Source organism: Prunus mume, linkage group LG7 (assembly GCF_029339155.1).
Source record: "Prunus mume cultivar Tortuosa linkage group LG7, ASM2933915v1, whole genome shotgun sequence".
Classification (NCBI taxonomy): domain Eukaryota; kingdom Viridiplantae; phylum Streptophyta; class Magnoliopsida; order Rosales; family Rosaceae; genus Prunus; species Prunus mume.
Window position 1 is genome coordinate 1,719,359 of NC_142704.1, and position 26,200 is coordinate 1,745,558.

The 26,200-nt window shown below is 37.2% G+C and overlaps 1 protein-coding gene across 1 annotated transcript; it reads left to right on the plus strand.

The window, feature by feature from the left end:
• The first annotated feature begins 8,284 nt into the window (after positions 1–8,284).
• LOC103337502 (putative copper-transporting ATPase HMA5) lies at positions 8,285–9,004 on the plus strand. Its single transcript, XM_008240668.2, has 2 exons — positions 8,285–8,413; positions 8,603–9,004. Exons 1-2 carry the CDS (start codon positions 8,285–8,287, stop codon positions 9,002–9,004), a joined length of 531 nt encoding a protein of 176 aa, XP_008238890.2.
• The last annotated feature ends 17,196 nt before the right edge of the window (positions 9,005–26,200 follow it).

Genomic DNA, 26,200 nt, shown 5'->3' on the forward strand with positions numbered 1-26,200 from the left:
TCTCATATCAACATTAGCAAGTCATCTTCAACTCTTCGTCGAGCTGCCGGAAACATCAACACAAAACACGTAGCTGCTGGAAGAAGAACAAAGTACTCTCTTGGGACTTGCTTCTCCTTCAGGATACTTTGGGCCTAATTCTTCTAACTTCAAACAAAGGGGCAACGAAGTCTTCATTCATCACTCTATGGCGATCCAAGAATCAACAAAGCCCGAATGAGCCTTCGGACGAAAAAGACCCCAACAGTAAGCAAGTGGGAGAAATCTTACGAGTATAGCAAAACGATGGTTTCAAAAGATATTTAGGACTTAATGCTGATTTGGTTGTGTCAAAACAGCGGGTTTTTGAGGATGTACGCAAGAAAATTAATGCAAAACTTATGGCTTGGTATGAACAATACTTATCTCAGGCTGGGAAGGAAGTTTTGATCAAAGCAGTAACTATGGCTATGCCTAATTATGCTATGTCCTGTTCTAAGTTACCCATTAATTTAATGCAAGGAGATTGAAAGGGAGATCATTAATTATTGGTGGAAGGAGCATAAGGAACATAAAGGCATCCACTGGGTTGGATGGCAACGTCTCTGTATGATGAAAGAGGTAAGAGGCATAGGTTTTCGAGATCTTATGTGCTTCAACTTGGCCATGCTTGGAAAAATTGGCTGGTGGATTATTAAACATCTAGAGTTCTTGCTGGTTACTACCTTCCGGGACAAGTAATTTAGGTCTTCGGATTTTATGAGCGTTGTTGGTAGCCGTGGGACATCTGGGGGTTGGAAGGGCATTTTGCAAGGACGAAAAATATTAGAGGTAGGTATGAGATGACGTATAGGTAACAGACATCATGTTCGCATTTGTCTAGATAACTGGGTGCCCAAACCTTTAACTTTCAAGATTTACTCTAGACACCCAAATATGCCGATTTTGGTGCAGGGGCTTATTGACGATCAAACAAAGATGTAGAATTAAGATCTTATTTTGTGTTGTTTCAATAGTGGGGAAGCCCAGACTATACTATCCTTACCTATTAGTAGGTGGGGTTGTGATGACAAACTAATGTGGCATTTCACAGCGCACGATGGTTACTCAATTCGTACCGACTATGAACTTACTCTAAACTTATGGAAAAATGGTGAGTTGGGGGAGGAAAGTTGAGGGAGAATTGCAGCCATGGAAATGATCAGAAGAAATTCTGGAAGAGCATATGGAGATTGTAATGTGAGAAATTTACCTTTGCCAATGCATGATTGTGTTGAGCTTTCTGAAGATAACAACCAGAGGAGAACAACTTGAGCAATTTATCTTAGTCTCACCTTGAGCTTGGGTAATTACATTACATGCCCTATTACAAAGTTGATAAGAAAAGCCAGAAGAAAAACTTAACTAGAATATGACTCAATAAATATTCACGCCGTAAATGACGCGCCGTAAAGACTTGATTTTCTTATAGTGATTTACAGAGAAAGAAGAAGTATTCTTGATTCTTGAATAAATCTGTTACTTTTTCATTCATCATGATCTATTATACAGAAGTCTTGGTTTTTTTTTTAATAGTATTTCTTTTCTACCAATTAACTTCCAAATAGCATAACTGCATAACTGCTCATCTAACTAAAGATTAGATAATGCATCACTTTACAATCTTTGCCCGTCCAGTCTTCCATACAAATTTGGTAGGTTGTAAACAACTTTTATTCTTACAATTACCAAACATATTTAGTTCACTCCTAATATCTTAGAAAAATATATTTATTCTATTGAAGTGCTATTTTTACCATAGACAACATCTTAGTTCCAACAATCATTAGATATTTTATATTCTTGTAACATATCATACAAACTCATAAATTATTATTTGAACATATAAAAACACGACTTATATGATATGCTTGTTCATATTTTTTGTGTTTTTGACATAAACACTTTATTGTGATTGTTGATGCGAAAAAGTGGTTTGGCACTTTTGGGATCAACTTAGTGATGTCTGGGCCTTCGGGATGTCCTGGGCTTCGGTGGAGCATGATCCTGCAAAACAAGGGTCCACTTAGTAAGTCCTAGGGCACCGGTGTGGTACCGGCCGAAGGTTGTCCAATACTTAAGTAAGTACGGATTTAGTAAGTGAATTAAACAAATCTTGAGCATGTATGCCGAAAGTTCAGATTTCCTCCATTTTGGGACTTGTGCCCCTTTTTATAAACCTTGGGAGGTGTGCAAGTTGCGTAGAATTTTGATGTGGAACTGTTGACATTCGCTGTGGACGCTCACGTGTCCAGTGGGCAATTTGTGCATCTAATAGTGTGATTGGCAAGGTGTAAAGGGCTTCCCTACCGATGCCAGGTTTTGCCCACGTGTCCAGCTATTATTGGTCGTTGGTTATGGTATAAACAGGAGTCCATCAAGTCTCTAAGTGAGAGAGCCTCTCAGTTGGGACTTGCTTAATCCCTCGGTGCACGCTAGGTGCCATCAAGATCATGTTGCCATTCGGTAGATTTGGTGAAGACGTGGAGCCAAGTGTGCTCCATGGGGAAGCACAATCCTTGTGTTTGGTGAGATGTGGGCAGTCCAAAGGTCACATGATCTCACCAAGCCATCAGGCATCCGCTTGATTCTTTCGGCCATTTCCGTGTATGGTCTCCCTGTTCACCTGTTTTACGTTTATTCCTATGATGGTAGAGTAAAGTTCCCTATTGCCTCGAAAACCATTGACTAGTCAACAAGTCAACTTTCTTTGGTGTGCGAAAGCGTGCCACTGTTAGCAATGAAAATCCTAGTAGACTTCTTAAAAATAGATAACTTGCGCCCTAAGTTATTGATTTCTAAACAAAGCGATTGTGAATTTGAGTGAGGAATATCTCAAAAGTAAGTTCTTTTCTTGCTTAAGACTGGTGAGGACTTTACAATTGTTCATAGTATAAAAACTGGTAGTTTTGGCCAGAATAAATGATAAGAAAACGAATGCTTTAGGTAGGATCGCCTTTTACAAATCTCAAAAAGGAAAGCCAACTCTAAAAAGACAAAAAGATGGCTGGACTTCCATTTCTGCCTGGATAGATGCTTCGATCCGGGTTGGACTGGGTATGCCTGTGTTGGACTGACTATCAACACCTTAAACTATCAAGTTTCAGCTGTAAATTGATGCCAACGTTCGAGTTTGGCAGAGCTTTAATCTATTTCAAGCCCTAAAAGGCTTTTTGAATGGGCAGAATTGAGACCTCTTCAATCTGGAAGAGGCATAAGTGGTTAGACTTGATGATTACTGAGCTGAAATGTGGTACCTGCTCGCTTTATCAGGACTCTTCATAAATTTGTTGAGATTTTCATATTTGTAAAACCCGAACTCTGCTTGATTTGGCTTATGTTGAACCAAATTTGTAACGAGAGAAATCTCATTTTGAATGACTTATTTCTCTAAATCTGAACTAAAGTTAGGGATTCTAATTTGTTGCTGACTTCTTTCTTGTGGCTTCAATGAGCTTTTGGTTGCTTCAATGTTTTGAAGGTTTTTGAGATCAAGTGATCATTTTGAGTTTTTGTTTATGATTGATTTTTTGCCTGTGTCCCTCTCTGTTCACATTCTCTCATATTTATAGGAAATCCTGGAGTGAGATTTTTAATCTTTTTTAAAATGGGAGGCAAATTTTCTTAAAAAACAATATCTTTTATTTATTTATTTTTAAATGTCAAAGAAAGGGGAAGTTATCTGTTCTGACAAAGAAGAACCATCAGTAATTAGTTTTCATGGGGGTCTTTTCCTTGCTTTTCTAAAAGAAGAAGCCAACTCTTCTTTGTTCTATGTTTGTTCTTGGTAAAAAGAAAGAACACATTATGACGTGATAGTTAGTTTGCTTTTCTTGTTTGAATAACTCCCTTGCTTCCCACTTATCTCTTGAGATCGTAGTTTGCTTATTCTCTTGGAAAGATCACCTGCTTTGATGCAGAATTATATAGAAAGAGATTCTGATCTTTTGGCTGCAGAGCTTCACATAAGTCTCTCTATAATGACATGCCTTCATTAATTCTCAATCAACTCTCTTGTGATAGTTTAAATTGTTGACTTTTCAAAGTTAGATAATCACGTGGGTTTGTTTAGAAAAGATATGTTGACTTGTCTCTGGGCTTTGAGATCAATGGTGAGCATTTTTAGAAGTTGGGCCCAATTCAATTCTCCTTTAGATTTTTATCGATATGCTTTAGTTGGTCAATTGCCATTTTAATTTGGCATTTTTTACTACTCTATCATCCTCATAAAAGACATGGGCCTCTGGCGTGGATTGGGCTTTGTTTTGGAGTTAAGGCACGGTCTTTTGTTTTCCTGTTCCTGGGGCTTCTTTGTGAAAAGTGGGTTGGCGTGTGAATTCTCTTAGGCCCAAACATTGTCCCCTTAAGTTTGAATCATTTTTAAATTGTTTTAGACTTAATGATTGGCCAATTAATGACGCATTGCGCCATTTCCTAGGCTTCGTGGGTAAATGGATTTTTGCTAATTAAGTATGAAAACCCCTTTCTTCCCACTCTCCCACGATCTTTCTGTTTCAGTGTATAAAAGATTACTAAACTCCATCACCGTTTATCAAAACCCTAGCTCTGTCTCAGCTTCCATTTCTTTCTAAAAAACCCTTATGTTCTTTCTGTTTTGTTCCTTCCAATCCTCCTATGTTCTTGTTTGAATTTTGAAGATGTCTTCCCCAAAAACTCGCGCCAAAGGTTCTTCCTCTTCTCGATCCCTTGCTTATCTTACTGGAGACGGAGTTGATCAGCAAGCAATCGAAGTTCGCAGCAAGCTCCATCTTTTACCGAGAAAAATTTGGACAAAAACGTTCTTCACCTTTTCTAGAATACACTCATTCTGGGTACCCATTGGTTTAGCGCATTGCTAAAGGAGATGGTCCATTTGTTCAAGGAGGATGCTGAAGCTCCTCTTTGCCTCCAAAGCTTTTCTGCCCTGGCTTCTCACACTTGGGTTAGTAAGAACTTGAGCCACTCTTATCCCTCTAGTGAAGTAAGGAATAGTGCAGTGAAGTGGTCGGACTAGATTGATAGACTCCTTCCGAGGTATGGAGATCACTAGAAAAAGGGCTGGGATCTATGACTCTATTTTTTGTCTAAGCAATCTGTGAATAGAGACGAGAATTTGTTGGTTGCAGCTCTCTGTTTCTGGAATTCCGCCAACAATACGTTCAATTTTCGTGTGGGCCCTATGACTCCAACCCTGTTGGATATAGCTAAGATCTTTGGGTTTGGGCCTCATGGAAGGCCTGTCGATGATGTTGGTGACTATCACCGAATGAAGAATCAGGAGAAATTGGCCAAGCCTTTCACTATCTTGCCTACCACCACCAACCAGAACTGCTCATTCTCCAACTATCTGAAGAAGTTTAGCACAGAAAGAGATAGAGATCAACAACACATGTTGCTCCTTGAGAAGGTGTTCGAAGTTGAATGTGATGCCAGTGGCGTGGGAGTGAGAGCTGTGCTTTCTCAAGACAAGAAACCAATTGCTTTCTTTTCTGAAAAGTTAATGGACACTCGTCAAAAGTGGAGTACTTATGACCAAGAATTTTATGCAGTTACTCGTGCTTTGAAACAATGGGAGCATTATCTTATTCAAAAGGAATTTATTTTGTTTACAGATCATCAAGCTTTGAAGTATATTAATAGCCAGAAACATATTGATAAAATGCATGCCAGATGGGTAACTTTTTTTGTAGAAATTCTCATTCGTTATCAAGCATACTTCTGGTACCTCAAATCGTGTGGCTGACGCATTGAGCATATGGGCTTCTTTGTTAGTTACTCTTACTCAAGAAATTGTGGGGTTCGAGTGTTTAAGTGATTTATATGAAGATGATGATAATTTCGAGGAAATATGGGCTAAATGTGTTAATCATGGGCCAATGGCAGATTTCTTTCTTAATGAAGGGTATTTGTTCAAGGGCAACCAGTTATGCATTTCTGTTTCCTCCTTAAGGAAGAAGCTCACTCGGGATTTGCACGGAGGTGGGTTGAGTGGCCACTTAGGCCGCGATAAAACAATCGCAGGATTGGAAAAAAGCTTTTATTGGCCACAGTTGAAGAGTGATGTTGGAACAATTGTGCGCAAATGTTATATTTGTCAGGTTTCAAAGGGACAGGTACAAAACACTGGATTATACATGCCTTTACCAAGTTCCTAATGATATATGGCAGGATTTTGTTATGGATTTTGTCCTTGGTTTGCCTTGAATGCAGAGAAGTGTGGATTCAATTTTTGTGGTGGTTGATTGGTTCTAAAAAATGGTGCATTTCATAGCCTGCTAAGAAGACTGCTGATGCATCCAATATAGTCAAGCTATTTTTCAGGGAGGTTGTTTGCTTGCATGGAGTGCCTACATCTATAACTTCTGACTGTGATACAAAATTTTTGAGCCATTTTTGGATCACTTTGTGGAGAATGTTTGGGACTACTTTGAACCTGTAGTAGCACTGCCCATCCTTAAACTGACGGCCAGACTGAGGTTACCAATTGAATGTTGGGAAATATAGTGCGAAACATTTGCGGAGAGAAGCCGAAGCAATGAGATTATGCACTGCCACTGGTGGAGTTTGCATATAAAGTGCAGTTCATAGTGCAACAGGAAAGTCACTATTTTTCATTGTTTACACTGCTGTGCCTAATCATGTTGTAGATTTGGTGAAGCTACCTAAAGGCCAAAAAAACAGTGTTGTAGGGGGAAAATTGGCTGAAGAAGTGGTGGCTATTCATGATGAAGTGAAGCAAAAACTTGAACAAGCTAATGCTAAGTATAAAGCCGTTGCAGACAAACATATGCGAGTTAGGGTTCAAGAAGGCGACTTTGTGATGGTGTTTCTGAGGAAGGAGAGGTTCCCTATTAGCTACATATAGCAAGCTAAAGCCTAAGAAATATGGTCCTTACAAGGTGCTGAAAATAATCAATGACAATGCCTATGTTATTGAATTAAGATTCCATGGGAATTTCCAATACTTTTAATGTTGCTGATTTGTATGAGAAGATGCTGAACATAACTCGGGGTCGATCGGAGATGGAGGGGACTAATATAGAACAAATGGCTGAATGGATTGAAGAAGAACTGGAGTGAAGAAGGGAAAATGGACGTAGCATGAATTTACAGATTTGGTGTGATTGGGTCGCATAATACGTTCCAAAAGTGCATTTAAAAATTGTATTCAATTTACAAACTTTTCGTTTCTTTTCTGTTAGAATGCAAGTGCACAAATCAAATGATAGTATAGTGTCATTCCCACTAATGTCACGCAACGAAAACACAAGGACTTACCTTTTGATTTGATTTTGTGTTACTAATCAATATAGCTAGGTCAATCCATAAACAGCAATAGTGCATATGATGAGATCATGGCCCTGTATGATTCTCTCTTAAGTGCATGTAAAGTGTATGGCATTTACTTCAATACGTGTATTCTTAATTGAAATCTGGAACAATAACTCAAAGAGAATATGAGGTGGCTTCTCGATTTCTCATAACTAGTTCTTAACCCCATTATTCGTTGCAAACAAGAACACATTCAATATGGCAATTGACCTATGATGCTTCAAAGTTAGCTACTCAAAGATAGAGAAACCGAAATCATCACGCTTGTAGGACTCAATATTAAGAACAAATTAGGCTGACATGGAAACTTGAACTCGTTGGAAGAACGTGAATCCGTAGCTGGAAGATTGAGGTCGAAGAATGGAGGAATCCGTAGGGCATGAATTGTACACGATTTGGATCTTCGTCCGAGCTAACAATTGGGTCGCATGTATAATACGTTCTTTACAAAAGTAGCATTTAAAAGATTAGTATTCAATGCTCTACAGATCTTTCTGTTTACTTTTATGTTACGTTTTCAATAACTTCCCAGGGCAGTCTAATGGGTGACAACGTTGTATTCAATTTTGCAGACTTTTCGTTTCTTTTCTGTTACGTTTTCAGTATCTCCCCAGGGCAGTCCAATGGGTGAGAACATTTTATTTAATCAGCTGTCATGCTTGGTTGAAATCATCTCGATTTTTATCAAATAATTCAAAGAGAATTTTCTCTCTAATTTCCTGGTGGATTCAAGATTATTGTTCTTTGGGATTTTCGTTTGAAAATCTATTTGCTTGTGCTACATCACTTTTGAGGTGGATCCTGTCCACTCCAGTGCAATTCATTATAGGCCGGAGGTTCTATACTGGGACATACAAATCATTGCGACATTGTTCGGCTAACATGGACGTGTTAATCACCTTGGGAACAAATGCAGCCTATTTTTACTTAGCCTATGAAAGTGAGAAGCATAATGGTTACAGGTGACAATTGGGGAACTGCAATTGCCAAGGAAGTTGGAATTGAAACCGTTATAGCAGAAGCCAAACCCGAGCAGAAAGCAGAGAAAGTGAAGGAATTGCAGGTACATTTTACTAAATTGTTACAACTCACAAGAGGAAGTTCTTGACTTGCTCCAACGATTTTGAGTTTTGTTCCATGATATCCTTTAGACATCTAACTCTACCATTTTCATGTCAACACCTTAACTAGTCATAGAGCCTAACTCTAAGTCTTGAGTTTGTTTATTTCATTTCAATTTTCTTGTCCATAGGCTTCAGGCTACACTGTGGCAATGGTGGAAGATGGCATCAATAACTCACCAGCACTTGTGGCAGCAGATGTAGGAATGGCAATTGAGGCAGGAACATACATTGCAATTGAGGCAGCTGACATTGTTCTCATGAAGAGCAACTTGGAGGATGTGATAACTGTCATTAACCTTTCCAGGAAAACCTTTTCTTGTATTCGCTTGAACTACATCTGGGCTTTGGGTTATAATGTTCTTGGCATTCCAATAGCTGCAAGGGCCCCTTTTCCATCTACGGGATATCGTTTACCACCATGGATAGTTGGAGTTGCAATGGCAACTTCTTCTATCAGTGTTGTTTGTTGCTCTCTGCTACTGAAGAAATACATTGTTCATAGGGCACGATTTTACTTTTTTGTGTCTTAAGCTCAATACTTTTGGGCACTTATATTGCATATATATGAAAATATCAATTACTATTTTTTATTTGACTTTTGTATATATGCACAAAATATTCATCCTTGCCCAATGTATTTACTTTTTTGAAAATAAAAAAAATATTAGGGTTGCTAACCACAAGCCACCTCTTACATCCCCGCACCATCCAAATTCACCACTGCCACTTCCTCTTTCTCTTTCTCTACAACTGCCACTTTCTCTCTCTTTCAAGTAATGCAAAAGAAAATGAGCTCACTATATTAAATTAAAATTTTCAACCAAACTCGTGCAAATAAATACATAATTAGATTTAAGAATTGGGTATAAATAAAAATTATGCAAATACACAATTAGCTCACTGAAATTAAAACCCTAAATCCTAAACCCTAAATTAAAACTGTCAACATCTTCTTACTTACCATCTTTCAATATGGTCAAAGAAAAATCACTTTGTCTTACAATTGGAACAGTGAACAACTATGAACTTGTTAGGCTTGTCCTATAAAACGCAAACTTTTCATTTTCGTTCATTTCACAAAGAATGTATTCGATCATTCATAAGAATTTAGAGAGAGAGAGAGAGAGAGAGAGAGAATGAATCAAATTTAAGATATTACCTCCTTCGATTTACAATTGTTCATGGGATTATTGGAATCGTTGTCTCCATCTGATCAATCTCTTTGAATTTTCTTATTCTTGGTCCAAAATATATTATTCAGCTGCTCCAACTGCTTTTCATAATGGGGATGCTGTGGTTGGGGAGGACGGTGGAAAGGATGAGGAAGATGGGGAGATAAGGGAGACATCGGTGTTGATGCCCAAAAAATCCAATGCTGGGCCCAAATATATTTCTAACCTAGTACAACACTAAACTGGGGAAGAAGCCTGACTGGGATACGCAAGAATTTATCGTCTAAGCTTGGACAAGTTACGGTCCATGTGCCACGGCAAGCAATACTCAACCCGTGAAGCAAGAAGGTCGTAACAAGCCCGTAAAATGTGCTCGCTCTATGAACTTGCACTTATTATCCCATTGAGTGTCATTTGGCCCCGCCATATCCCATTACAATAGGGCAAAGCTTGAGCACAAGCACACAAATAACATGCAAAGCTAAGCGGAAGACCTTTATCTTGGCACCAAACCACGCTACAGGCTTAAGTGGGCCCAAGCCATGAGAATGCCTAGGGCTTGCTGAGTAGGTTGTGGTATGGATGGTCATGAGTATTCACGAGGCCGTTGATTGACCAAGGAAGTGGAAGTATTAGGTTGCTTGGGAGCACCAAAGCTCAGTCCCATTTCTTGGGCCCAAACATATGGGTATGTATGAGAGAGAAAACCCAATACCTTAGGAAAATATCCAATGGCCTACAACACTTGGAAATATACCACATCAGTCAAAATATCTAGCACCTTGTCAAAACCAAAGCAAATCCATGCAGATAGGCTGCTTCCAGCAGCTTGATGAAACCAAGGCAAACTTATAGGCCGCTGGAAGTAAAACAACAATGACCCATCACTTTACAACATCGTGGAAAATATCCATCAACCTCGAAAATACCTCAGCCAAATGAAACCCAAGTCAAAGACAAGCCATCGCAAAAACCAAAGGGAATCCATGTGCGCAGGCTGCTGGAGGTGAAATATACCAACGCCCTTACCCATTTTTATTTCTTCTGCAAGCTCTAGAAAGAAAACCAGGAAGAAAAGTATTGGGCGCCTTATCCACATGAAGGAGTTTAGCCGCATGAAAGTCTTGGAACTCCAAAAAGCTCCACTCCTATGTGCTCAAATTGGACAGGTTTCACTAAATAGGATTGAATGGAAGAAAGTGAAGGAAAATGGAGAGGATGACTTGGTAAAATTTGGGGTTCCAACGAATATAAAAGGATGCACCTTCTTCCATCCAAGAGCGCGACCAGTCAAGGCACTCCATCCTTTATTTCTATTTCTCCCCTCTTCCCTCATCAAAATCTTCCCAAATTTCATTCTCCGCTTGCTCTGAACCTTTGTTTCCATAAGAAATGCAAGCTCTTTCTCTCTACTGCTAGACTCATGAAGACTTAGCTCCTATGCCACAAGCTTCTCAAGCCAAGCCATAATACTAATTTGTCATGGTCGTTTGATTTATTGGTGAAAGGAACAAAAGTGTTTTCTAAGGTAGAGGGGCAAGTTCATCCGTCCTCTCTTTGCAGTAGCCTAAACCCATTGGTCAAGTTGTTGGAACAAAAAAGTCCCCTTCAAGTGGTAAAATCGAAGGAGGAGGAGAATAAAGGAGGCTCATTTTGGTGTTTCTAGAGATAAGAGTTATGATCTTGGGGAAAACAAAGGGTGAAGGAGGAGTATGGGGGAAGGCAAAAAGAGGAGAAGATATATTTTTTTCCCCTAAAATGAGGAGTTGATAAATAGAATAAATTATTATTTTTAAAATTATATAAAACCTGAAGGCACAAAAAAATTTGTCATGTCCTATGAAAAGCACAATTAATCATACTTTTAAACTATAATAATTACTCTCATTGATAGCGAGGTGACAAGATGGAAGTTGATATTAGCATTGGACACAAAGGTCGTGCCCAAATTTCAATAGGCACAAATAAATTTGTTCTTAAACACACATTTATTGTGTCTTTTGTGTAAAAGAAATCTTTAAGTATTTTTTTCTTTTGTGCTAAATGAGAATTTTTTTTTGGACGAAAAGGCTCTCAATTAAGAGCAAAACTCGCAAAGTCTAGAAACCATAGATTTTCCCTACATTAAAAAAAAAAAAAAAACCAAACTATTACACTTATAGGGGACTAGGAAGTCCATCAGAAACTAGTACCCACACCAAGGACGGAGGTGGCTGGTTAGCCCATCCTTGCGGAAACACCACCCTTAAATCTATCGCTGCAATCACATGGGGCGTACGATTTGCTCCACGAGGGATCCAACACCATTCCACATCAGAGAATCCTTCTTCCGTGCTCTTTGAAGTGTGCCTTCAGAGCAGTTTTGTAGTAGTGAGGAGTAACAAAAAATGAGTATGGATAAAAAAAAATTGACTTATTTTCAAATCAGAAATAGTTTCAAGTAATCATCACATCACATGTACATACTTTGAAATTATAAAATGTTATCTTGAAGTAAGATTTTTCTTTCTTATTTATTATTGTGTTTTATACCAAACTGGAAATTATGATTAACATATGAATTGCACATCATATCGAATGAGCATTTAGTGTGAGAATAATGATGGCATTACATTTCATTATAAATTATCAAAATATATTATCTTTCTCTGAGTTGTGTAATATGTAGAATGAGTGTTACTTCTTTTCAGCTTTTTGTGAGCACATGTGCATTGTTAATTGAATGATCATGTGTATTTAGCATGATGTTGATCGAAGAATTATGAGTATTTTTTATTTTTATTTCTAAATTACATCTTGAAAGCCAATAATTTTTATTTTTATTTCTAAATTGTGTGGAGTTATCACATAGGCTTATTTACTATAGTACATCTTGAAACTTCAATCAAATCTCACTTATTACACCCTTCCTCCCCCTTCTCCCAAAAAAAAAAAGGTTAAAATGACCCACTTAACCCCTTTGACCGTGATTTTGTGTTCCACTTTACCCTCACCATTAACGCCATCCAAAAGACCTTAAAAAACGCTGATGTGGTCATTTGGTGTGTATAGTTAGCGTCCTACGTGGCAAAGTGGACCCCACATGCTTCTAAAATCAAAATTAATAAAAATTCTTTACTTTTAAGTAGAGCTCATGTGTCCAATGTCATTGTGCCACGTAGATTTGAATAAATAAAAATAATAATAATAATCAGTGACTTCCACCCATCCCCATCCCCCTCCATCTCTCTCTGTTCTTTCTCTCTCCCTCTCCCTTTGGTCTCTTTCTCATCTGAGAAGGTCTTCGGGTCCAAACCGATGGGAGAGCAAATGGATAAGCGGGTTGAACCCACACACCATATGTGTTCCTTCGTCTCTCCTAAAACCCTTTCGTTTTCTCATAATATTTCACCTAAAGCTTTAATCTTTTGTGGGTAAATGGGATGTTGGATCAAAATATCAAACTGAAGCTCTTTCCCAGCAAAAATGTAAGAGCAGTACCCCAATTATTAAAAAAAAAAAAAAAAAAAAAAAAAAAAGAGCTTCTTTTACAGAAATTGCAAATGGGTTCTTTGGCTCTCCATGTCCTTGTACTTCTTCAACTCCTACCCCATCATCAATCACTCCAATCAGAACAACAACAAACCCACCTCCCTTTCCAAAACCCATTTCTCAAGTGTATCCACATCCAATAACATCACACAAAAACAAGGTTAATAACCCAAATTTCTTTAATAATAATAAATAAATAAAACCCACCTTTTTCTTTTTCTAAGTTTTAGATTCAGATTGGATTAATGTTGGTGACTAGGAACAAGCATCTTTGATGGATTAGTTGTTGGATGATTTTTATTATTGAGGGAGAGGGTGATGATTAGGGGAGAGGAGAGTAGGCTGGGAGGGATGGTGGTGGTTATGTAGAGAAGATGGTTACTGCTATATTTTATTTATTTATTTATCTAGGCTCTTATAAATATTTCTTTTAATTATTTTAAAAGACTAAGAATATTTTATTTTGTTGTGGACTCCTTTTGCCACATCATCCACTCAAATTGGTGGGTAAATAAGCCACAAATATGAAATTACTTAAACACCCTTGCCATGTCAGCATTTTTGACGGTCTTTTGGATGGCGTTAATGGTGGGGGTTAAAGTGGAATACAAAATCACGGTCAAGGGAGTTAAGTGGGTTACTTTAACTTTATGAAGGTAAAGTGAGATTTGACCGAAGTTTTAGGGGTACTACAGTAAATAAGCCTATCACATATTTGTATTTACATTTCGTTTTTCTTTGGCCAATATATGTGTATTGTGGTCACCCACCCTTGGATCTAATTTAAAGGTGAAAAAAATTGATTTAAAAATCCATGGAGTCGGAGGCGGCTGTGCAAGAGTTTAGAGCGTGTTTCGTTTCCATAGAAACTTATTCTATTTAAGTAAAAATAATAGGGGTTCTTCTATTCAAGTCCAAAATTTCTAGCTCTCATTGGGTTTAGTCCACATCTTTTTGGCTGTAGATTTGGGTCCATTGATTTTTATTAATTTTTTCATGTTTCAATTTTATCCTTTGAGGTAAATAAGGAAAGAATATTAATTGAAAATCCAAATTAATGTATCGATTCTTTCCTTCTAAATAGATTTCATATTTTGAATTTTGAATCCTTCTATTGCAGCCATGACGTAAAAGAAGTTCATATAAAACAATGAAAGTAGGAGAATTATTGATGATATCTTCCCAACAAATATTTACTTGACTACTAGGTAAATATGATATAATATACCTAATTATTAGGTAAATATAAGATAATGTACCTAAATACTAGGTAAATATAAGATAATATACCTAAATACTAGGTAAATATAAAATAATATACCTAATTACTAGGTAAATATAACATAATGTACCTAACACATAAGTAATATACTCTACTATACCTTATAAACATGTAGATTTTAGATAAAATGTATGGATTTGAGTGATACAACCAATAATCTTAAAATGTCACAACAAAAACATGGGAAAAATAGGGAAAATTGGAAGATAATTAACTATCAAGAAACAAAGGAATTGAAAATGGTGTGGGGGGAAAACACAAAACTCACTTGTGTTAATGGTTAATTGCATCTTAATTAAAGATATTAGGTGGGAATGAACTTTACAGCAACATAAACGTGAAGAAAAAAAGTGAGCTCAACAAAATCAAAAGTAAATCGGTGAGGAATTGTATTATCAAAGAGGAAAACAAACAAACAAAATTAGTGGATAACAAAAGCTGTGGCAAAGAGTGAAAGAATATTTATGTATCTTGTGTGCAGGGTGCCATAGTGCAAGAATACAAAGCCACAACAGAAAGAAAGCCAACGTTCATATAGGAGCATGACTGAAATATAATAGCTATTTCAAAAATGATAGGAGACGTGATTTGTGGCAGTGTTTTCCATTTATATCATTTTGACAATATCATAATTATTATGAGAAAAATTAAATATCTTACCTTATTTAATTTTAGGGGCATGATGGGAATAATAAAGTAATTTAAAAATCAAAAAAATAATATGTACAAATAAAAATATCAGAAAAGGAATGTAATCATACATCGCACAAAAGTCAAAGAACTTATATCAAGAACAACAAATACAAGGATTGCATCCAACTTTTGTTTTCGATTTTGGATTTATACCGAATTTTCAACAAATAATATAATATGAATTTTTAAATTAGTTTTTTCTCCACCCTTAGATTAGATCCAAGGTTGGGTGACCACAAATTCCTTAGACCCTTGGTGATAGGAGAATGGGATTATATAATTATAATAGTCAAACAATATAGGTAGAATATTATCATGTTATATTTCATTCTCCAAAATGAGGTATTTATAATACAAAGGATATAACCCTAGTAGGGTCAAACTAGGAAACAAGATAAAATCATAATTACATAATATATGTACTATAGTCTTAATAAACTAGGAAATAAATCTCCTAATTAAGTTAGGATCTGGCTAACACTCCCCCTCAAGTTGGAGCAAAGATGTCACGCATGCCCAACTTGTCAAGCAAGTTGAGAAACACCGTAGTAGACACAGTTTTCGTAAGAACATCTACCAGTTGATACTCAGATGATATAAATGGAAAAGAATTCATTTTAGCATCTAACTTCTCTTTAACAAAATGTCGATCAACCTCCACGTGCTTTGTACGATCATGTTGCACAGGATTGTGTGCAATTGCAATTGCAGCTTTATTATCACAATACAAATCCATGGGTTTTTGGGGTCCAAACCTAAGATCTCTCAATATTCTTCTCAACCATAGTAATTCGCACACACCTTGAGCCATCCCACAGTACTCGACCTCGGCACTAAACCTAGACACCACTTTTTGCTTTTTACTCCTCCAACTAACAAGGTTACCACCAATAAATGTGAAATACCTAAATGTAGAACGTTTATCAGTGATTGAACCAGCCCAATCAACATCTGTATACACTTCCAAATCTGTATGACCATATTTGCAAAACATTAACCCCTTGCCAAGAGTTACTTTCAGATACCTTAAAATGCACATCATAGCACCCATATGATCTTTACTAGGAGAATGTATAAATTGACTCACTACACTCACAGCATATGCAATATCAGGACGTGTATGAGCTAAATAAATCAATTTCCCCACATGTCGTTGATAACATTCTTTATCTGTAGGGACTTGATCAGGATACAACCTCAACTTATGATTCTGTTCACTAGGGGTATCAATTGGTTTACAGTCCAACATTCTAGTCTTTGCAAGTAAATCCAAAACGTACTTTCTTTGAGACAGAAAAATACCATATTTAGATTTGGCAACTTCAATCCCAAGAAAGTACTTCAAATCACCCAATAACTTCATATCAAACTCGAAAGTCAGATACTTTTGAAGATTTTTCATTTCTGTCTTATCATCTCCTGTCACAATTATATCATCAACATAAATAATTAAAGCTGTCAATTTACTTTTATGACGCTTTAGAAACAAAGTATGATCTGTGTTACTCTGCACATACCCAAAATTCTTTATAGATACTGCAAATCTCCTAAACCACGCTCTTAGAGGCTTCTTCAATCCATATAAGGACTTTCGTAGCTTATACACAACATCCTTCTTAGAAGTTATAAGAATACTATGAGGGAGATCCATGTAAATCTCCTCCTTGAGGTCACCATATAGAAACACATTTTTGACATCGAATTGCAATAAGGGCCAGTCGCAGTTAGCAGCCGAGGACAATAGTACACGCACAGTATTGAGCTTTGCCACTAGAGCAAAGGTCTCAAAATAATTCACTCCATAAGTCTGAGTATAACCATTTGCTACCAATCTAGCCTTGCAACGGCCAATAGAACCATCAACCTTATGCTTCAAAGTAAACACCCATCTGCATCCAACAGCTTTCTTCCCTCGCAGCAAATGAGCTAAATCCCATGTTTTATTCTTGTTCAGGGCATCCATTTCAACATTCATGGCATCCATCCATTTGAGGTTAGATAAAGCATCATGCAGCTTAGTTGACACACATACACTATATAATTGACACAAATATGATGCATATGACTTGGACAAACGATGAGTTGACACATAATGGCTAATGAGATATTTAGACTTGGCATGTCTATCAGGAAAATATTGTACTTTAGGTTTCCCATGAGTGGTTTCGTGGGGGTAACTGATAAGTTGACATAGATAGATCATTTGAAATTACTTCACTTGATTCACTATCACGAGTGGTTCGTGGTATGGCATCAAACTCATCCATACAAGAATCACTGTTATTATTTTCATATACAGGCAACTTGTTTGCTTGCTTGATCGATCGTTTCGACACCGAGAACACTTGCTTCATCTTCAGATATGGGCGACTGGTTGAGTTTCAAAGGGCGACCGGTCGTTTCTTCACGGAGATCACAAGTTTCATCTTCAGATATAGCAACCGGTTGCTTGCTTTAGTACGACAGGTCATATCCTTCTCGAGAGCAGTATCTTCAAACACATTATTCTCCAATTCAAGTCCAAGAGTCTCTAATCCAAGACTCTCCAATTCATTCCCCTTCTCCCCCTGAATTGGAGATGAGAGAGAGATAATAGGGCACTTTTTCATGGAAAGTCACATCCAAAGTAACGTGCACATTCTGGGTAAATGGATGATAGCACTTATAACCCTTCTGAGTGGAAGAGTAACCAATAAACACATCTCAGAGCACAAGGATCAAGTTTACTCTATTGATGAGAGTAAACATGAACATAGGCAACACACCCAAAAACTTTAAGAGGTAACTTGGAGACGGAGACAGGGAAACATGGTCACTAAACACATCATGCGGAGTCTTGAAATCAAGAACCTGGCTAGGAGTACGATTAATCAAGTAGGCAGCAGATAGAACAACATGCCCACGAAGATGATGAGGAACAGACATGTCCAACATATGAGAGTGGGCAACTTCAAGTTACTAACGATTCTTGGGTCTAGACACACCGCTCTACTGAGGAGTGAATAGAATAGTAGTTTGGTGGATAATGCCTTGATCACAGAAGAAATGGGTCAAGGTATTATTCACATATTCACCTCCGTTATTACTCCGAAATACTTTGGCTCAAATATAAAACTGAGTAGACACCATGACACAAAAATTAGGAAGAATAGAAGCAACATCATATTTATTCTTCATCAAATACACTTATGTTAAGCAATTGCAGTCATCAATAAATGTAAAAAACTAACGGAAACCATACTAAATCGAAAGGCTTTGCAGCTTTACTGTCACTTAAAGGAAACACAGTGAGATGGCTCTTGGCCAAAATACATGTCTCACACTTCAAACTAGACTCATCACAAGTGGGGAATAAAGATGGAAATAGACGTTTAGGGTAGCCAAACGACAGATGTCCCAAGCGACGATGCCATAACCAAATTTGTTGTTTGTCTTTAACATTGCAACTTTGAACAATATTAACAATACGATCATGCAATTGTGTAGAAGGCAATGTCAAATAATATAACCCCCTATCCGTTTCTCATGCCCAATCATCTTGTGAGTCTTGAGATCCAGAAAAGAGCAATGTGTATGATAGAAACTAGCAGAAGCATTAAGTATATCAAGTAATCGACTAAGCAGATAACAAGTTACAATAGATATCGGGAACTAGTAATGTACGAGACAAGGATAGAGAGATTGTGCACTTGCCAGTAATTCGATAGGGCAAGCCGTTACCACTAGCTATGTATGGGTCACGGGTGTTACTAGACAACTCATTAAAAAAAAAAACAAATTAGCATCATAAGTCATATGATGAGAAGCACCAGTGTCAATTATCCAAGTATTGGAGCCAGTACTTAGAATAGAGTCAAAAACACACAAATTTGCAAAAACAGCATCAACAACACTAACAATGGAGTTATTACCCATGATTGCAGCAGAAACTCAATAGATCACGGCAGAGTATACAACGAAACACAGCATAAGCACAAATACAGCAGATGCACGAAGACATGCACAAACACAGTAAAAGCATGAACATGACTAAGTGCACAGCAAAGGCACAAATACGGCATATGCACGAAGACAGGATTGGCAAGAACACAGTACAAGCATGAACACCACAACACAACACACAAACCCGGGATGGCATACACGGCACAGGTAGAGAAAAAAATGGGGTTAGAACACGGGTGGGCACAACACACAGGTCACTAGATAATCCTCACAACACGGGTGGGGCCAGAAAAATACGTATCCCATATAATCCCCACAAAATGATAAAATATCAACACTTTATAACTTATCCCTCCTAAAATATTCGTGTTTATTTGTTGTTGCATAAGCATACACTTCTTAACTGAATAATTCATCATCTGTAAAGGTGCTCGGGCAAAAATCAATAGTTCAGAAAAACAAAATACAGATTGAAAAACATAAAAATTCCATAAAAATGCAAATCATACCCAAATTCAAAACAAGTGCTCCTTTTTTTCTTTTTTCTTTTTTCTTTATTTGAAAGGCAAGACTAGTGCTCTTAATTTGTTGGAATTAGCAAGAAATTAACGAATTGGCCTGTGAAGATAAAGTTACATTGCAAAACCTATGCGGTCCAACTTTAATTGGGTAATTCCAATAAAAATGCAAGCTACCAGAAGAAGAAGGGGTTATAATAGAAATTAGACAGAATTTTGGAGATAAAATGAAATTTCTACAATAAAATTGTTCTTGTAATGGCTTTTGCAATTCATAAACCCAAAGATGAACTTGAATCAAGCTTTTAATGTGGGTGGGACGGACGCAAGCAATAACACAGTAGATAAATAGAGAAGAGAAGAGGGGTCCCTTGGGTTTTAGCCATCGCCTTTCTCTTACCTCACTATCATGTATGGAGATGAATGTCCTCCAAGCTAGAAAGGGTTCTACGAGTCTTTTCTTCTTCAATCTTCTTTTCTAACGCAGCACAACAAACGACGTCACTTCTTTAGCTCCATTTCTTCGGCTCCCCTCAGCAGGACCAGAAATTGTAAGTTGCTCAAGTTTTTCTCTTATTTTTCTGGGATTTTTTTAAAGCTTTTCCGTTGCTTAGAAAAATAGTTGGTTTGGATTTAGTTTTAGTTTTTTTTCGAATGGGTTTGGAATTTTCATTTACATTCATTTAGGGTTTATTGACATCCAAAATGGGGTTCAACTTAAATAGATGTGGAGTGGTAGATAATGTGTGAACGCATGGGTCTTCAGCATGTGTATGTGCCTTCGGGAGGCAAGACAAGTGAATGCCTTCTATAGGTTGATGCCTTCAGTGGGTTAAGTGGAAGGTGAGTGATGGGTATAGTTTATATTATATATTTAACCCCATTCTTAGTATCTTTTGGTTAATATTTTGGAAGAATTTTGATACTTTGAATTATATTTCCAATATAGGACTTTCGACTCTCTCTGTAATAAAACATAATTAAATGGACGAATTTTGAAGAAATTCCAGTTGGAGGACGTTCGTGAGTCACTTAGCTTGATCATATCGAAATTTCAGATTTTTCTACTAAGCAGTTATTTTCTGAAAATAAAATAAAGGAGCAGTGCGCGGTGCTGGAATAGTGACGTTTTGGGCTTTAATTGTATTTTGGAGCCCAAGATGACCTCGGATGGGTTCGTGGCCTTCTGGAGAAGTGTTCATAATATTTTTATCTTGAAAACAAGCTATCTTGGGCCAGATTTGGAGGAGATTTGAGGCCAAAATGTGGCTGGGCAGATTGTGGGCAGATTCTCCTAATCCAATTTGGATTTTATATCCTAGTATTATTTTATTTTAACTTAGGTTCCTTGTGGGGATTGGGCAGCTAGGTTTTAGGAAGTATTTAAGTTGGTTTTGACAGCAATTTTTGGGATCTTCTTTTTTACTTTTGAACGTGACATTGTGGGGAGCAATTGCTAGGGTTTTGGGTTTTTGTGACTTTAAGGTGTTTTCATTCTTTTCCTTCTTAATGATATTTTCTTGGATTTCAATTATAAATATGAGTAACTAATTCTCTTTCGCTAGGGTGAAGCCTTGAACCTTAGCATGAATATGTGATTTTTATTTAATTGCTTATGATGGAGTGCATGCATACTTTGAATTGTTAATCACTGTTTTAAACTATCTAATTGTCTTAATGTCTGATCACCATTAGGATCTTTAGAAAAGTAATTGGATGCAATTTTGGTCGGAAGGTTCCCTGAAATTGATGATGGCTTCTTGTGGTTAATGATTGTAATTTCACTTAAGATGAACACCACGTCTTAAGGGTTGCATAGTTTCTCAAAGGGTTTTCACAAAACGTAATAAGTCTTTCATGTTCAGATTTGATCTGAACGCCCGGATGGGTTGCATGTTGGATATACGTTCTATGTTGGTGGTTCCAAGTAGAATATAAATTAGGAAAACCTAACCTTCAAAGTGGCATGTGCGAATCATAAGTAATTGGTAAAAATTCATAGGATTGCTAGGTGATGGTGAAACCCTAGCGCTTTTATAAATTGGTATTTAAAACTTTTTCCTTCAATCGTATTTGTATTTTTGTTTACAATTTGTTTTTAGTATCAACCAATTTCTTAAACATCTTTCTCAACCTTTAATTTTAGGTAGTTATTTGGAAATTGTTTTTACTTAAATTGCTAAATAGTCCTTGAAGAGCGACCTTGCATGAGCATATATACTACAATAGCCTTATATTCTTGTAAGTATTTTATGTGATTTTAACCCTATTTGCACAGGTATTAAAACTCCTATTAGTGAGGACCTTCAGCAAGTTAATGACTAGTGAAGGCTTTGGCAGGTTGGGGGAGTTACCTTCTACAGCCAGTGACGTTCAACATAAGTAAAGTAAATAAGCACGCAGAAAACACGGTATATGTGGTTCACCCGAATGATGGGCTAGGTCCATGGGGAAGATATGATAATGTTTGTTTACATTTGTACAAGGGGATTAGACCCAAAGATAAAGGGAATAAAGTCCAAGAGCCCTAGGTACAAAGCCCAAGAGTCCAAGGCCCAAAGGTTAGACCTTTTTTTAAGTAAGAGTGGTCTTCTTTTCTCGATGAAGGGGAGTCTCCACCTTTTGTAGTCTTCCAATGTGGGACTCTTAACATTGCCCCTAGTCGTGACTTGTCGCAAGGTTTCTTTGGCTAATGTGATGATCTCTCAAAGCTTGGCACTTGGCTGATCTTGCTTAGGTAGTTGCTTGGTTAGTCACATTATCAACAATAATCCCTCAAGTTCGCGAGTAAGAAGATACTTCTTACTTGGGGATTTGTAATTTTAAGTGCACTGGTCAAGCAACACCGTAGTTCATCTTCCAAGTCATATAGTGCACTACCCACAGTCCCCCAAGTCCTCGGGTAAGAAGGACATTGGAGGAAGGGAATTTGCAACCAAAACCCAAGTGGTTTGCAAGTCCCCAGTTTGTTATGCAAGGATGTCGAAGGGCATCATAGTACACTGAAGGGTGGGGGGTGCCGAGTTACAAGACTTGCATGTCACAAGACAAGGTCTGAAGGGCACGTAGGTGCCGAAGGCGTAAGACTTGCATGTCGCAAGGGTGCCGAAGGCATAAGACTTGTATGTCACAGGATAATGTAATGAAGGACACGTAGGTGCCGAAGGCTTAAGACTTGCATGTCGCAAGACAATATGCATAGGCACGAGGGTGCCAAAGGCATAAGACTTGCATGTTATTAGATAAGGTACTGAAGGGCACGTAGGTGCCGAAGGCTTAAGACTTACATGTCGCAAGACAATTTACGTAGGCACAAGGGTGGTGATGGCATAAGACTTACATGTCACAAGACAAGGTACAAAGGGAAAGTAGGTACCGAAGGCTCAAGACTTGCATGTTGCAAGATAGTGTGCATAGGCACGACGGTGCCAAAAGCATAAGACTTGCATGTCGCAAGATAAGGTGCTGAAAGGCATGCTTGTGTGTCATAAGGTGGTTGCCGGATGGCATACTTGCATTTCGCAAGGTGAGGTGTCAAAGGATAAAAAGGGTTGTGCCAATCGTGCAAAGGACTCTTGCAACTTTCGCTCAAGGACTATGCCGAACCTTCCAGTCCCAGGCGACAGGCTTCTCACCACCACCATGCTGAAAGGCGGGGCCTATGCCGAACCTGCTTGGACTCCAAGCCAACCCAACACCTCAATTACCCCAAAGACTGGGGCAACTTCTAGCTTGCAAACTTAGGGTACTGAGGGATTTAGGAAATGCCCTACTACACTTGCCAGACAAAAAATGCTCGGTTTTGATTATTCTAATATCTCACAAGTTCTCAAACCAGAAGCTACTTTTTGATCCTAAACTTGGGGAACTACTATTTATACCATAATCAACCGAGCATGCCTAGTCCTAGAGGACCAACAAGCAGACAGACCCATGACCTATTGAAGGTAGATGAGCTTATAAGGAACTTCAGGTACCACTAACCTCATCTTCTTAGCTATCATAGACATTTTCCTTTTGTTCAGCAGTTGTTTGCCGAAAGCAATTGTCTAAGCTCCCAAACTATAGAACTTACAACCATAGACAAGTGTCGCTACCATAGCAACTTGCATAAAGTCCCACATCAAAACTTTGGACAAACTCCCACTCACTTTTGTATAAAATAGGAATAGTGGCTAGGTAAATAGGGTAACCACTTTTTGCGTTTAATGTTACTCTATCAAAATTAAGACACATTCCGCATTTGTTGACTTAATCATTGGAGAGCCTTTGGCAGGTACCACACCAGTGCTCGAAGCTTGACATTGTCTTTTCCATATTGTCTTATGCATGATCTCTTCATGCAAAGGGGCTCTAATCTTCTTGCCTTGCTGAAAATCCAACATCTCTTCAGCCTAAGTTGACCTTCTGATTTTGGACATCAATAGGGTTCTTGTTGCTTCTTCTTATTGGACTTTTGGAGTTGGGTATGTTGATTGTACAATCCTATTTATTGAGGTAAGTGAGAGGAGGGGGAATGGGATTGAGACCAAAAAACAATAGAGGAATGCTAGCAACCTTCACTCTAACCTTCTCCTTTGGACCTTCTTCCTTTTTTGCTTGACATGTGTCATTCTCCTTACACTTAAAACAATGTCATTAATATATTATACAAGCTAACTTTTGCTTTCCTAGTTTACCCTTATTAAATGTATTCAATTTATCCACACAAAAATTCACAACTTTCTTACCATCTTATTAAATTTTTTTTCTAAAGTCAATTATTTTTTTAAAGAAAATATATGCTTTTAAGAGAAAATGTCATGGTTTTTTTTATTATATTTTTTATAAACAAAGGGTTTAGATAGGAATTTTTTTATTTTTTATTTTTAAAAAAAGTCCTTTGTGTTTAAAAAAAAAAGCTGACATTTTCTTTAAAAAAATAATTGACGTTTAAAAAAAAAATTAATAAGATGATAAGAAAGTTGTGAATTCTTTTGGGATAAATTGAATACATTTAATAAGGGTAAACTTGGAAAGCAAAAGTTAACTTGTATAATATGTTAATGACATTGTTTTAAGTGTAAGAAGAATGACACATGTCAAGCAAAAAAGGGAGAAGGTCCAAAGAAAAAGTTAGAAAGAAAGTTACTAGCATTCCCCAAAACATTAACAACAAATAGCATCAACATTTCCATATGTCAGTCCTCCAACACATGGCAAGAGTTGCATAATCTATCCTCGGGAAATAAATTAAAATTTGTTTTAAGTTATTAGCAAATAAATTTTGGTTTTATTTATCTGATTAAAGTAGCCACCTTTCCAACACAAATTTTGTAGTCTAAACTCAAATAGTACATTTCTTTAAAACATAATTTAAGCTGTATTTTATGTTAATGTCAGATATATAAGATATCACTAATTTTCCTCTTTTGGGGGATACAAATTTTAAATCCTCATGTATTTATAAAAAAACCAAGCACTATTTAAAATAGAAACACATCCAAAATCAACTCCAAAGTCAACTTTTTGGGTGTGTTTATAAATGAGTTTTGAGTGTGTGTAATGATGGTTTTTGGGGGTTTTTTTTGAAACTCCCTTTTTTTTTTATCAAGAGATTTCGAACAGAGCCACTGAGGTGGTCTTCAAGTTCTATTGTATTATTGCTGTTTTTTTAGCTTTGTTTTCAGTTAATGATCCCAAAACACAAAAATGTTTGTTGGAATTAGAGAGAAATTGTAATAAACTAACGAATGGGCCTTCGGGGATAAAACATCGAATGAGCGTCGCATTACAAAAACTAAGCGGTCCAAGAAAAAAATAGGGAGTCAAAATAGAAATTTGACAGAATTATGGCGAAAAATGAAAATTTATACAATAAAAATTAGTTCCCACGAAAGCTTATACAATTCATAAACCCTTAATAAACCCAAAGATGAACCATGGATAAACTTTAATCAAGCTTTAAATTTGGTATGGAGCTTTTTAGGCGTAGGCAGGCAATCTCAGCATATAAATAGAGAAAGAGGTCTCCACATTGATCCACTGGAGTTTGAGCGGACTACCATGTACGGAAAAGAATGTCCTAGAAAAAGCTAGAAAGGGTTCTTTTCTCTTTTCACTCTACTTCTCTAGCACAGCACAAGAGCCAGACGCTTCCTCAGCTTCGGCTCTGCTCTGTTCATTAGGACCAGAAGGTTTCTAAACTTTTTCTCTTTGTTTCTGGGATTTTTTTAGAGCTTTTCTATTTGTATTTTTTTTTTGTTGTTGATGGGTTTGGATTTTTTTCATAGAGTGGATATTGGGTTTGATCTGAAACATATGACAGTTTAGGGTTTTTTTTGGCTCCATTATTGCTAGATCTTTTTAGTTTTTAGTTTTACCTTTTATGCATATGAATGTGAGGCTGCTTTCAGAACAGCCCCTCGATGTATATATTTGTTTAATTCTCAAATATAAGCGTGCAAGACACGGGTAATTTGATGCTACTGCTGTCGGAGATGCTCTAACTTTCTCTTTGGAAATGGTAAAAATTTGAGTTTAGCCCATTTATGGTTGCAAAGGGTCATATTTAGTACGGATAAACTTGGAAAATATAAGAAAGCTTCT